Raw genomic sequence first — 13,848 nt, 5'->3', positions numbered from 1 at the left:
ATCGGAAACAGGCTCCAGGCTCTGAGCCATCAGCCCAGAGCCTGATGCGGGGCTCGAACTCACGGACCGCGAGATCGTGACCTGGCTGAAGTCGGACGCTTAACCGACTACGCCACCCAGGCGCCCCTTCCTTTATTTTATAGAAGAGACAACAAAGGCTTGTAGCTTTCACTGGAGCCAAGAGTCAAATCAGTGTTTTCTGATTCCAAGTACATGGCTCTTGCCACAATACTATACTGTGTTTTAGTTGTTTCAAGACTAGTTCATAGAGTGTTAGAAGATACTTTGGAGATATTCCTTTTACCCTTTCATCCCGTAAATGAGCATGGATCCTGAAGTTGGGCTGTCTGGGTTCAGATCTTAACCCTGCCATTGTATTAACTATGTGGCCTTGGGAAATTCCTTATCCTATGTATACCTCAGTTTCTTTATCCATATAAGTGGGATAAAGGCAATATTCCTAGGTCATTCGGTGATGATTGTGAGTTTTAAGTGAGTTTATATATGTAAAGTACCTAGGAAAGTACCTGTCACAGAACAAATGCTCATAAGTATTACTAATAATTGCTATAAGGAACCTGTGCATTGTAGAAGTTAAATTACTTGTAAAGATCATATTAGAATAGCTGAGCTAAAACTGGAATCCAGATCTTTGACTCCTAGTATTGTAGTTTATGTTTGGCAAAGTGTTTTTAAATAATTTTATATTCAGCCCTCATTGTGGCCCTATAAGTTTTATATAGGTCAAATGAAAGAGACCCTTGGATCCCTCAGAGTTGGTTCCTAGAATAGACATCTCCAGTCCTGTGTACACTAATGCCATTTATACAGTGTCATGTATTTCAGGTTCATAAAATAGAGTAGGCTTCTCATGTAGCAAGATAGCTCTTCCTTTCCCCAGCCCAGCCTTTCACTTTGGCCCAAAGACCCTTTTGAGGTTGGTTAATACCCTAGGGGGAAACTGAACTTCAGTCATTAACTCTAACAGCCATTTAATCTCTCTCTTTTGTTTTGGAAATCAAATTGGCTTAGTGTTTTCCTACCCTAAAAATGTCAGCCCTAGTTTCTTCATCCTTTTGGGGATGACACTGCTTACTATAAAGGGATTCTATGAAGATCAGATAAATCAGTGTTTATGAAAAGGCATTGCAGACTCTCAATTTAAATGATAATCTAATTGTAAAATGCCTGAAGTCTACTTATTTTGTTACTCTCCTGAGAGGGAGCCCTTGTCCCCCTGCTTGAGTCAGCCTTTACTAGAGTTGTTTTAGTCCGTGAATCAGGAATAGGTAGGGGTACATTTTATCCTTGGAGAGATGAGCAGGAGGAAGCTTGTTCCTGGCCCTGGTTTGGAAGTTCTCTTTTCATGTACCCTGTTCTGGCAGAATTTCTAAACTTCTACTCATGGAGTTGGATATAGATTCTTGACAGCCTTTTTTCTTTCTCTAGAGAAACCGGATTTCCCAGTGGGTTCCAGTATGCAGCCTATTGGTACCTGTGTCCTCTACACAGGCACAGTGGGGCAGGGCTCTGTCTGGTACTTTCCAGGTAAGGTTTGTTGTTCCTTTGCTTGGTATGAAAACCTTAGTGTTTATTTTCAAATGTCATATATTTATAGATTAGCCAAACAAATTGTGTGATGGAAAAACCTCATGAGACCACTTCTGGGTCTCTGTGGTGCCAGCTCAGGACTGATTCCTACAGTATGGTGTCTAGGGCGTTGCTTCTAAATACCCCAGCAGTGGAACTTAGCCTAGGATACCATGCTACAGTCTGATGATTTTTACTGTTGGGAATGTTTCCAGATATTCATCTCAGAGTTAACTGCAGGTTTCTTTTTGTAGCCACATTGTGCCACTTTTATTTGGGGTAAGAAATGTTTCTTCCTTTCTTTTTTTTTCTTTTTATGAACACAGAATCCAAGGAACAATTATTTGAGGCCTTTGTTTATCATTGACCACATGATTCATTACTTTGGACCCTCTTTGAGAGTTTTTTCTCCTGATTTTTGTTAATTATACAAATAATTTAGTAATAAAGGAAATAAAAGTCACCCATGACCTCAAACGTGAAAACATCTGCTGGTTTTTTTCCAGTCCTTATGTAGGACTCCAGTGTGTGCATACTAATTTTTTCCGTAGATACCTTAACAAATATCCACAGAATTTTATTTTCTGGTGCCTTTTCACTTATTGGAGCAGACATTATTCATGTTAGATAGATTGCATAATTATATTTTTTGATGGCTACCTGTTATTCTATTTACTTAGACTTTGTTTGATACTAAAATTATTTGCAAAAAAATTTTTTTGTCGTAGGCTTTAGTGTAGTTACTATTTCTTGATAGTTTAAAAAATTTTTACTTTATTAAAGATGAATTCCTAGGAGGGTATACCCTGGGTCAATGAGTATGGGCAGTTTCTCTCTCCAAAAGGTGGTTTTAGTTTATATTGCCATCAGCAATGTATATATAACTAGTTTTTCATTAACTTCCTCTAAATTGGGTGTTTAAAAAAAATTTTAACAGGGTAGAAAATGTTATCTTGTTTTGCTTTGTATTTCTTTATCTGTCAAGGTTAAACATTTTTCTGTTTACCAGTTGTATTCCAGTTTGTAAAATCATATATGCTTATATCTTTTCTACATTTATCTATGGGAATTTATTCATATAAACTCTTACCAATTTATATGAATTCCTTCTGTAGCCATTAACTTCTTTTTCATATGTGATGTGATTAAAATTATTTTTGATATATTATATAATTTATTCATATAAATATATTACAACTATTTAAAATATAGTGTAATTCCCCCTAATTAGTGTGTAAACCTTGCCCTTCTGAGGACATGTATTGTTTGTGCCTGTATTTCCTGAGCTCACTAACCCTGGCACGGAGTAGGCATTGAGTGTATGTTGAATGAATGAAGAATATGCCTATACAGAAGAGGCATCTACTTTGTGTAGGCATGCAGGTATTTCTTTTCAGAGTGGGCAACATTCTGTTACTTTTTGTGCATGGAAAATTTTAATAGAATTATCATAGAGTTCTAAGTCATTTGTTTTTGTGTGTATATAGTTGGTGGAGGCGGAACTCATTGTGTCAATCTCTGACTTGTGCCTCATTCTTTGAATCAATAAACATTTATTGACTACCTAATATGTATCAGGTACTATATTAGGTTCTGAGACATCATTATAGCAAAACATCCATGTAAATAACTTAGAGTGGTTTATTTCATGCTGACAGGATGTAATTTTAGCCAGGGTAAATAAACTAGACATGTGCTTTATTGGCACATCTTCCCACTTCGAGGACCCCTGGTTGGAAAACTCTGATTTTCCTCAGGTACATGTCTGACTAGGAGGTGTATTTAGTTCAGAATTAAGAAGAGCTTTATGTTAATTAGAATTGTGGTGTCATGGAATGGGTGGGCTAAATTTTTACATAGTAAATTTCCTGTTACTGGAAATATTCAGGCAATAGTTCGAAGAGTGTATACTAAGGGCATGACATAAAAGAAACCTTCATTTGTTGAGTAATAGTATCACATGATCTCTAAGATAATGTCCTATGCTATAATCCTGTTAACCATTTTCAAAAAGCGAGGGGACGTTGTATTCTCATCTCTTTTTTTTTTTTTTAAGTAAGTAAGTAAGTATTTATTTATTTATTTATTTATTTATTTATTTATTTAGAGAGGGAGGAACAGAGAGAGAGAATCTTAAGCAGGCTCTCCCCGCTGGAGTCAGTGTGGAGTCCAATGCAGGTCTTGACCCCACAAACCGTGAGATTATGATCTGAGCTGAAATCAAGAGTCCCAACACTTAACCAGCTGAGCCACCAGGCACCCCATCATGTCTGTCTTTCCTACATAAACTTAACATTGTGTCATATTTTGGGGCGCCTGAGTGGCTTGGTTGATTAAGCGTCTGACTTTGGCTCAGGTCGTGATCTTGGAGTTCATGAGTTTGGGTCCCAAATTGGGCTTGCTGCTGTCAGCACAGAGCCCACTTTGGATCCTTTCTCCCCCTGCCTCTCTCTCTGCTCCTCCCTCGTTGTTTCTCTCTCTCTCTCTCTCTCTCTCTCAAAATAAATAAATAAACTTACAAAAACATTTTAAATTTCTGTCATATTTTGGTGAGTGTACTTAAAATTTTTTTTATTTTGAAATAATTTACACCTACAGAAAAGTTGTAAAAACAGTAGGGTTCCCAAATACCCTTTGTCTAGCTTTCTCTAATGTTAAGTGTCTTATATAATTATAGTGTAGTTATTGAAACCAGGAAATTAACATTGATATAATGCTATTAACTAATCTATGCAACTCAGTCCAATTTTACCAGTCTTTTCTACTAATGTCCTTTTTTTGTTTCTTCAATTGGGTTTCTTATAATTAGGTCATACATTTTTGGCAAAAGTGATATTCCCTTCTTAGTGTATAATATCCGGGGATATATAATGCCAGTGTGTCTTATTACTGGTGACATTGACTTTAATCACTTGATTATTAAATTGGTGCCTGTCAGGTTTCCCTACTATGAAGTTACTATTTTCCCTTTTGTAATTAGTAAGTACCATGTGAGCAGATACTTAGAGACTATGCAGATATCTTGTTTCTCATCATACTTTTGCTCACTACTTTTAGGCATCCATCAATCGTTCTTTTTTTGTTGTTGTTAAGGTACATAACATTAATTAATTATTTTGAAAGTTGTAGTTTAAAAAACCCCACATAACATTAAATTTACTATGTTAACCATTTGAAGTATATAGTTTAGTAGTGTGAAGTATATTCACATTGTCCTACAATAGATCTCTTGAATTTTTTCATCTTGCTGAACTGAAATTCTATACCTGTTACACACTAATTCTACCCCACCCTACCCTTGGCAACCACATTCTACTTTCTGTTTCTATGATTTTGACTATTTTAGATATTACATATGGGTGGAATCATATATTATTTGTCCTTTTCTGACTTATGTTGCTTAGCATAATGTCCTTAAGATTCATCCATGTTGTAGTATGTGACAGGATTTCCTTCCTTTTTAAGGCTACATAATATTTCATTATATGTATATACCACATTTGCTTTGTCCATTTTGATGGATATTTGGGTTGCTTCCACATCTGGGCTATTGTGCATAATGCTGTATTAATATAGTGTGCAAATATCTCTTCAAGACCCTGCTTTGAATTCTTTTGGATATATACCCAGAAGTGAGATTGCTGCATAGTAATTCTGTTGATGGTTCTTGACTGCAGTAATCATTACTCTGGTGTTTGTATAATGATCATTTTCTATTTCCATCATTACTACTATATTTATTGCTTGGAATTGTACTGTAAGGAAGAGGTGTCACTTCTCCATTTATTTATTCAACTATTTATATGAGTATGAGCTCATAGATATTTATTTCCTTCTATGAGTTATAATTTATTATGCCTATTATTTATTTTGTTGATCAGATTGTCCCAGGTTTGGCTGTTAGGAACTCCTTCAAGTTCCTTTTCTACATGCTTTCATTATATTTTTGAACATTCTTTATTTCCTAGCACCACAAGATGTTTCAGGTTTATCTTGTATTTTCTTTGCTTTAGTCCTAGATTCAACAGTTTCTCCTAAGGAGCCCTGATTCCTTTAATTGGAGAATGATATTTGGAATGTTTAGAAATCCACATCTTTGTGCTAGGTGTGCATGAGCATATGTTATTGACCCCTATTTAGGTTTTTGAAAGCAGCTTGATGTAGGGGAAAAAAGATAGCTCTGAATATATGTTTAATCCCTTAATGAACTTTACTTCTTTGGGCTTAAGTGTCCTCATTTCCAAAATAGGAAAAAATACTACCAACCTTGCAAAATTGTTGCGAGATGATGCAAGTAAAACATCAAGCATATACGTCCTGGGCATATAGGAGATCTTCAATAAATTGTAACTGCTGTTTTGTTGCTATTTGTATGTTCATTGCTACTTGGGTAAATTTCATCCTTACTGTATATACTGAAACAAACAAACAAAAATATTGTCCTAAAACTACCTTAAGCAAGTTGCAAACTCTCCCTAGTTCTTAGTTTCCTCATCTGTGAAACGAAAAGTTTGGACTTAGATCTCAGATTTCTTCCAGCTCAAGTGTTGTTATTCTGAGTTACTCCTTAGTTCTTCAGTTGCTTTTTCTCCAAGCTAAACATTTTAGCCTTTCATTTTAATTCCTTTTAACCTTTCCACTAGGACCTTTTATTCATCTCTTTGATCACTCCTGTGGTTATTTTCTGGACCTTCTCCAGATTGTCCTTCTGTTTAAAAAAAAAAGAAAAAAAGAAAAAAAAGTCTACCTAAGTTTTATTGAGTGCCGACTCTATGCCCAGAATGATATTGAGCAATGGGACAGAAAATAAGAGGTGTAAGGTAGACTGTGCCTTGGTAGAGCTTTTTAAAAGAACAGATACATACACCCACAATATTCAATAATTGCTTGAGTCCTTCCCTCCTTTCCTTCCTTTTTTCTTTTTTCCCCTTCCTCTTCCCTTCCCCCTTCCTCTTCCTTTCCTCCTTTCCCCTTCCCTTCCCCCTTTCCTACCCTTCCCGTCCCCCTTTCCTACCCTTCCCGTCCTCCTTTCCTACCCTTCCCTTTCCCCTTCTCTCCCCTTGCCCCTTCCTTTCCCCCTTTCCTTCTCTTACCTTTCCCCTTCTCTCCCCTTTCCCCTTCCCTTCTTTCTTTCCTTTCTCCTTCTCTCCCCTTCCCCTCCCTCCTCTACCCTATCCCCTTCCTCCTTCCCTTCTCTTCCTCTTTCCCTTCTTTTCCCCCTTCCCTTCCCTTCTTGCCCTCCTTCTCCTCCTCCCCTTCCCCTTCCCCCCTCCCTTCCTCTTTCAGATCAGGGAGGTCTCTACTTTTAGAATTTTTTGAAAACAAAAAATAAAAGTGAAATCTTATATTCATTTTAATGAGGGGCTGTCTGCAAAAGAGTATTATTGGAGTTGTCTGGAGCAGGTCTTTGCATTTATGTTATGCATTGTAGTTTGCTTATCTTTTTCACATTGTTTTATTTGGTTCTCAAAACAAATTTATGATAGGCAGAGCTGGGGCTTCTGACTCAGTGTTTTCTCTTCTACCATACTGTGCTTTCTCAACTTTGTCTTCTCACTCACCTTCTCTATCCTGCCCACTTCTTTTTTTTTCTTAATTACTTTTTAATGTTTGTTTATTTTAGACAGAGAGAGAGAGAGAGAGAGAGAGAGGGTGAGTGAGCATGAGTGGGGGAGGGTCAGAGAGAGAGGGAGACACAAAATCTGAAGCAGGCTCCAGGCTCTGAGCTGTCAGCACAGAGCCCGATGCGGGGCTCAAACCCACAAACCATAGATCATGACCTGAGTCGAAGTTGGACACCCAACCTACTGAGCCACTCAGGTGCCCCCATATCCTGCCCACTTCTTAAGGCTTCTTTGTGAAGTCTTTTTGGATGACTCTAGGTAATTCTTTTCTCCCTCCAAATTTCTGTTGTTAACACTGTTCATTATATACCTTTAAGCATTTTTGTACATTTTATTGAAGTATAATAAAAATACAGAAAAAGGCATAAATCATAAGTGTACAGCTGAATTAATCATTACAAAGTGAGCTAACCAGCACCCAGATCAAGACATAGAACCCAAGAAGCTCCTTGATCCCCCCAGTCACCACCCATAACCAAGTTTAACCAGTCTTCACTTTGAATATCATAAAATAATTTTATCTTTTATACATACAGTATATACTCTCTTGTGTTTGTCTGCTTTCATTCAACTTTGTTTTAGAAATTCATCAATATTATTCTGTGTAGTTATAATTTATTCATTCTCATTATTGTGTAGTATACTATTATATAAATATACCATGATTCATTTATCCATTTATCCATTGATGGGTACTTGGATTATTTCCAGTTTGGGCTATTATTAATAGTGCTGCTATGAACATTCTTGTATATGTTTTTTTTTGTAAACACATTTCTGTTGGGCTGTATACTTAGAAGTTGAATTGCTGAGTTTTATAGAATGTGTATACATTCAGCTTCTTTGGATACAGCCAAATAATTTTTCAGAGTGATTGTACCATTTTACACTTCCACCAGAAGTGTGTGAGAGTTCTGGTTGCTCTGCAGCTTTGCTAACACTTCTGTGTGTGTGTGTGTGTGTGTGTGTGTGTGTGTGTGTGTGTGTGTGTGTTTGTGTATGATCTTTAACCATTTTAAAATATGATACTTGGTTCTGTTTCTTGTGTAGTGAGTCTTCTTTCTTTTCTCCACAAGACTATGAATTCTTCGAGGATAGGGATTGTCTGTATTCTAAAACTGGACATAAAGACTGGCATATTGTGTGCATTTAATAAAGGTTGGGTGAGTGCAGCATGTATGCATGGCATGTATGTAGATAAGGACAAGAAGGAAATAAGAAATAACCATGTAAGTGGTTGAGTTTGTTCATTCAACACATGCTTGAGTGTTTCCCATATCTAACATGCTATACTTGATTCTGGTAATATACCTAGTTTCTTTTTTTTTTTCCAACTTTTTTTAAAATTTTTTTTTATTTTTGGGACAGAGAGAGACAGAGCATGAACGGGGGAGGGGCAGAGAGAGAGGGAGACACAGAATCGGAAACAGGCTCCAGGCTCCGAGCCATCAGCCCAGAGCCTGACGCGGGGCTCGAACTCACAGACCGCGAGATCGTGACCTGGCTGAAGTCGGACGCTTAACCGACTGCGCCACCCAGGCGCCCCAATATACCTAGTTTCTACCAAAACTGTTTTTAGATAAAATGGTCAGAGAAGGCCTCTTTGAAAAAGTGACATTTGAATATTTCAGAGTAGTAGTGTTTTTTGTTTTTTTTTTTCTACAAAAGTTATTTGTTGGTATCTTTTCAATTTAAATAAAGGAAAAAATTGATGTCTTTAAAGGTCAAGGGAGTCTTTTTTGAGGGGCAAGTAAGTAAATGTGTGTATTTATATATATGTGTAGGTATGGGGAAACTAGGTGGTGTCCTTGCTGTTAGGTACCTGGGTACTTCAGTAGTTCAAATAGTGTTAAATGTTAGCTCATGAATAATGGTCAGACAGAAATACAGCAGTTGAGAAGTCACATAGGGAATCCATTGGTTACTCCTGGAGCTATATAATCTATATATAGGATCATGTAATCTAGTAGAAGAGAACTTGCTAGTTGCAATTGTTGTCAATTGTGTTCTTTGAACCTGTTTTAAGTGCTTTGTGTTCTAGGTGGACCATTACGTTGATGTATGTGATGTAATGGGAGGTAGTCTGTATTTAGTCTGTTTTACAAAGCCTACTTAGTACCTATGAGTTAAAGCATAAGTATTCCTGGGACTGACCAGAAGAATCCTAACTAGTTTTTTAATATCTTTATTTGGAAAGAAAAGTAAATGGTAATTCTTGATTAGAAATTCCATCTTTCCCTCATTAGGATTAAAGAAAAAAATCATTTTCATTTCATGTGTCTCCTCTCTTCTTGGAATAAACCAGAATTAAAGGGGTGACCCTCCTTCTGCTTCCTCTCACCCCTTCTTTGGTAAAGGTAATATAATAGTATTGAGATTTTGGAAACTATATTCCTAAATTCATCCATAATTCTAATTTAACAACATAACTCTTTCATTTCTGTATGTTTCTTTCTAGAGATGCCCATATATGTTCTTGTTTTTACCTATAATTTTATACATATAAGTGTTTCCATGTTGTCAGAAATAATGAGCTTTAATGTAAACTATGGACTTTGGGTGATAATGATGTGTCCGGGTAGGTTCATCTGTTGTAACAAATGCACCACTGCTGGGAGATGGTGATAGTGGCAGATAAGTGTATAGAGAAGGGGTTTATGGGAGCTCTCTGTATTTCCTCCTCAATTTTGCTGTGAAGCTAAAGCTGTTTGAAAAAATAAAGTCTATTAAAAAATCTCAGGGACTACCTGATTTTTCCATTGAATAATTTTACTGTAATTTAATTAACCATCTTATTGGAAATCTTATTGGACTTTTTTCCCCCCAACTTTTCACTCTTGTGAAAAATGCTACAGTGAGGCTCTCTTACTTGAAAATTTTTTCCCTTAGGAATTTATTTTCAAAGCTATGTTTATTAGTCTTGATTTTTTTTTAAATTTTTTTTTAATGTTTATTTTATTTATTTTTGAGAGACAGAGAGAGACAGCATGAGCAGGAGAGGGCAGAGAGAGAGAGAGGGAGACCCAGAATATGAAGCAGGCTCCAGGCTCTGAGCTGTCAGCACAGAGCCTGACGCGGGGCTTGAACTCACAAGCCGTGAGATTGTGACCTGAGCCGAAGGCGGCCACTCAACCGACTGAGCCACCCAGACGCCCCTATTAGTCTTGATTTTAATACCAACCTAATAGTGTTATGGTGAGAATTAAATAAGGTAATACATGTAAGGCGCTTAGCATAGTACCTGGCACATGATAGTTGAAAATAATGGTTATTTTATTGCCAAAGTGCATTCAAATGCAATGTGAACATAAAAGGGAGGCAATTCTGATCTGAACAACAGTAATGTTGGTGATGATGGTGATGATGGAAGTTTCCACTATTTATTATTTTGTGAAAGGTACTTTACATGTGTTATCTTCTTTAATCCTCCCTACAACTGAGGTTCAGTAAGTTGCTCATGGCCACCCAGCTTGTAAGTGGCAGAAGCAGGTTTTAAACTTAAAATGGACTGTTAAGAGTCTTTTTCCCCCCCATATTCCACACTGCTACTAATGTTTAGATAGGTATTTATTGCAATTCTGGTTCCTAGAATTGACTCAGATTTATTTAGTTCCAGGTTTCCAGGACAGAATCCTTTTATTTATTCATGAATCTAGGAGATGATTATTGAATATCTACCATGTATCAGATACCATTTTAGTGCCCATCTTGGATTCGTTTGGTGATCACATGACCAGGAGCTAGGTTAAACAAGGTTGGAAAGATTCTATGGTCTTTACTTTGAAGTAGCTCTACTCAGATTAACTAAGTGAATACTCTCTGTTGCTTACATCTGTTTTTTTTTTAATCCCTAGTGGCCTCAGATAAGCCAGTCCCTAGCGTGTGGTGGATCAGAACAGATTCCTGGGATAGATGTACAGTGGAATAGGAAGTATCATACCACAAATAAGGTGAGAATTATTAGTGCTTTCTACATTTATAGATTGTTTTCACACAGGTGTTCTTGTCTGAATCTCAGTAAAATTGTTAGCTGGATGAGGAAAGGAATTTTATTGAATGCAGAAAGTGAGGCTCAAGGAAGTGAACTGACTTGCCAAGGTCACAAGGATAAGTGACAGACCAACTGAATATTTGATTGAACCTAAGACTTCTGATCCAGTGTCCTGTATTTCTTCCACTGTAGTGTCTTGCTTGGAAAACACTATTATTTTTTTAATTTTTAAAAAATGTTTACTTATTTTTGAGAGAGAGAGAGTGTGGGAGAGGCGCAAAGAGGGAGACACAGAATACAAAGCAGGCTCCAGGCTCTGAGTTGTCAGCCCAGAGCCCACGGTGGGGCTTAAATTCAAAAAACCATGAGATCATGACCTGAGCCAAAGTCAGATGCTTAACCGACTGAGCCTCTCAGGTGCCCCTGGAAAACACTTTAGAGAAGAAAGTTGTTGTGGATTTTTTATGCTAAAAATAAAATAATATTTAACTTTTGCGGAATTTCTTTCTTATTTTTTTTTTAGAATTTTAATTTATTTATTTTTAGAACAAATGTTCACAAGCAGAGAAGAAGGTAGAGGGGGAGGGAGGGAGAGAGAGAGAAAGAGAGAGAAAGAAAGAAAGAAAGAAAGAAAGAAAGAAAGAAAGAAAGAAAGAAAGAAAAGAAAGAAAGAAAGAAAAAGAAAGAAAGAAAAAGAAAGAAAGAAGAAAGAAAATTTCAAGCAGACTTCATGTTCAGTGTGGAGCCCGACAAGGGGCTCAATCCCGTGACCCTGGGATTATGACCTGAGCCGAAATCAAGAGTCAGATGCTCAACTAATTGAGCGAGCCACCCAGGTGCCCTCTGGAGAATTTCTTATTGATTATATAGCTTGCTTTCATTTGGAGAGGCTTAGCATTAGAATAAGTTTTTCTTGGAGTTTATTTGCAAACTATAAGACTCATATCTTCTATAGTTATTAATAAAATTTGTTATGCTAAAAAATATGAGTTTAGAAACATTTATTCAGTGCTTGCTTTGGGTGACTATGATTTTGAATGACTTTTGACTGCTTTCAGACAGTAGTTCTCTTTCCTTTTCCTGTTATGTCAAAAACATACAACATTCTTCTCAGAATTCTTTGGGAGATGAGGGTCAAGATATCCTTTTAAAAGTATTCTTTTCCATAGAATTTTTATTCTGATAGCCCAAATCTATCATTTTCTAGACATGGGTTCATAGGCATATGGTCAGTGAGATGGCTCTGAAATTTTGAGGACACATATCAAATAGAATTCCAGATGTGTTTGTACTGAGTGATAAGATGCCCAGAAAAATGAGAATTAAAAATTCTAGGTGAAAAAAAAAAATCTAAGCAATAAAAATGCGCTTAGGCCTAATGAGAAACAAAAGCATTCTTTTTAAAAAATTATTTTGCAACTAATTTTGTCCCCTTCTTTTTGATTAAATAGCTTTTTACTACCAAGGATTCCCCACAGCCTGTTGAGGAGAAAGTTGGTACCTTCACAAAAATAATAGAAGCCATGGGATTTACAGGACCTTTGAAATACAGTAAATGGGTAAAGTCTTTTTAAGTTCTTCTCATTTTCTTTTTGGGCTTTGTGCTTTCTGCTCCTCATAGAAGATTTTTTAAAGCTTCTGTTTTGCTTTTGTGAAATTCATATATTATTTTGAGAACTTGAAAATGTGTTGTCTCCCTCTACCTTCCCATTCTAAATCTATGTAACATGTGGGGCTGAACTACTCCCTCATTCCTTTAGCCTGATTCCTTAGAAGTATCTCAGTGCAAGCTAAGACTGGGCTTTCCAGGATCTTGTTACATGATATGCCATACAAATGAGTTCTAAGGAAGTAGATGGGCCAAATGTTCTGAAGGGCAGCATTCTTTTTTTTTTTTTTTTTTCAACTTTTTATTTTTTATTTTTATTTATTTTTGGGACAGAGAGAGACAGAGCATGAACGGGGGAGGGGCAGAGAGAGAGGGAGACACAGAATCGGAAACAGGCTCCAGGCTCCGAGCCGTCAGCCCAGAGCCTGACGGGGGGCTCAAACTCACAGACCGCGAGATCGTGACCTGGCTGAAGTCGGACGCTTAACCGACTGCGCCACCCAGGCGCCCCTGAAGGGCAGCATTCTTAAGAAAATATTACTCTCTGATGAATCCATATTCATAAATCATTTTTTCACTAGGTCATTGTAGTGATTTTTGTTAAAATTTTATTAATAAGCATGTTTTAAATTAGTCAATTCTGCAATTTATTGTAATTCTTATTATGGAGGGTTATTTGCTAGCTGTATCATTCGTAGTCAAGCCTTGGCCTAGCACGTTATCTGTTTTATAGTAATTGCTATATATGAATGAATATCTTCTCTGCATCAGGTGCATATTGCCCGTGGGTTTTTATAACAGTGCCTCTAATTAAAATAATAAAACATTAATCATTGAGTTTTTCTCAGCCCAGTTATCTCCTGATGCTGGCATTTCTCTCTATAGCAGAATGCCTTTTAATGCTTTTCAAGGTTGTTAGAATGTTGGATAAGCCTAATCAGTCATAAGTTCTGTATTAATCAAAAGCAAATCAATGCAAAGCAGTAAGGAGGGCTTTTCTAGAAAACATAGCTTTGCCCTAAATGATCAAATAA

The 13,848-nt window shown here is 36.8% G+C and overlaps 1 protein-coding gene across 6 annotated transcripts in view; it reads left to right on the top strand.

The window, feature by feature from the left end:
* LOC131485678 (ubiquinol-cytochrome-c reductase complex assembly factor 1) overlaps positions 1-13,848 on the top strand; it is a 104,357-nt gene that overhangs the window by 13,877 nt on the left and 76,632 nt on the right. For 3 of the 6 annotated variants that reach the window (XM_058685397.1, XM_058685394.1, XM_058685396.1), the window contains exons 2-4: positions 1,450-1,548; positions 11,069-11,164; positions 12,657-12,764. In XM_058685397.1, the coding sequence (XP_058541380.1) occupies positions 1,450-1,548; positions 11,069-11,164; positions 12,657-12,764 (303 nt within the window). The remainder of the gene's footprint in view (positions 1-1,449; positions 1,549-11,068; positions 11,165-12,656; positions 12,765-13,848) is intronic. The other 3 variants (XM_058685399.1, XM_058685400.1, XM_058685398.1) reach the window with 2 other exon arrangements.

Source organism: Neofelis nebulosa, chromosome 9 (genome assembly GCF_028018385.1).
Source record: "Neofelis nebulosa isolate mNeoNeb1 chromosome 9, mNeoNeb1.pri, whole genome shotgun sequence".
Taxonomy (NCBI): domain Eukaryota; kingdom Metazoa; phylum Chordata; class Mammalia; order Carnivora; family Felidae; genus Neofelis; species Neofelis nebulosa.
Note: the sequence above shows the minus strand (reverse complement) of the source record. Positions and strands in the feature narration are given on the sequence as shown.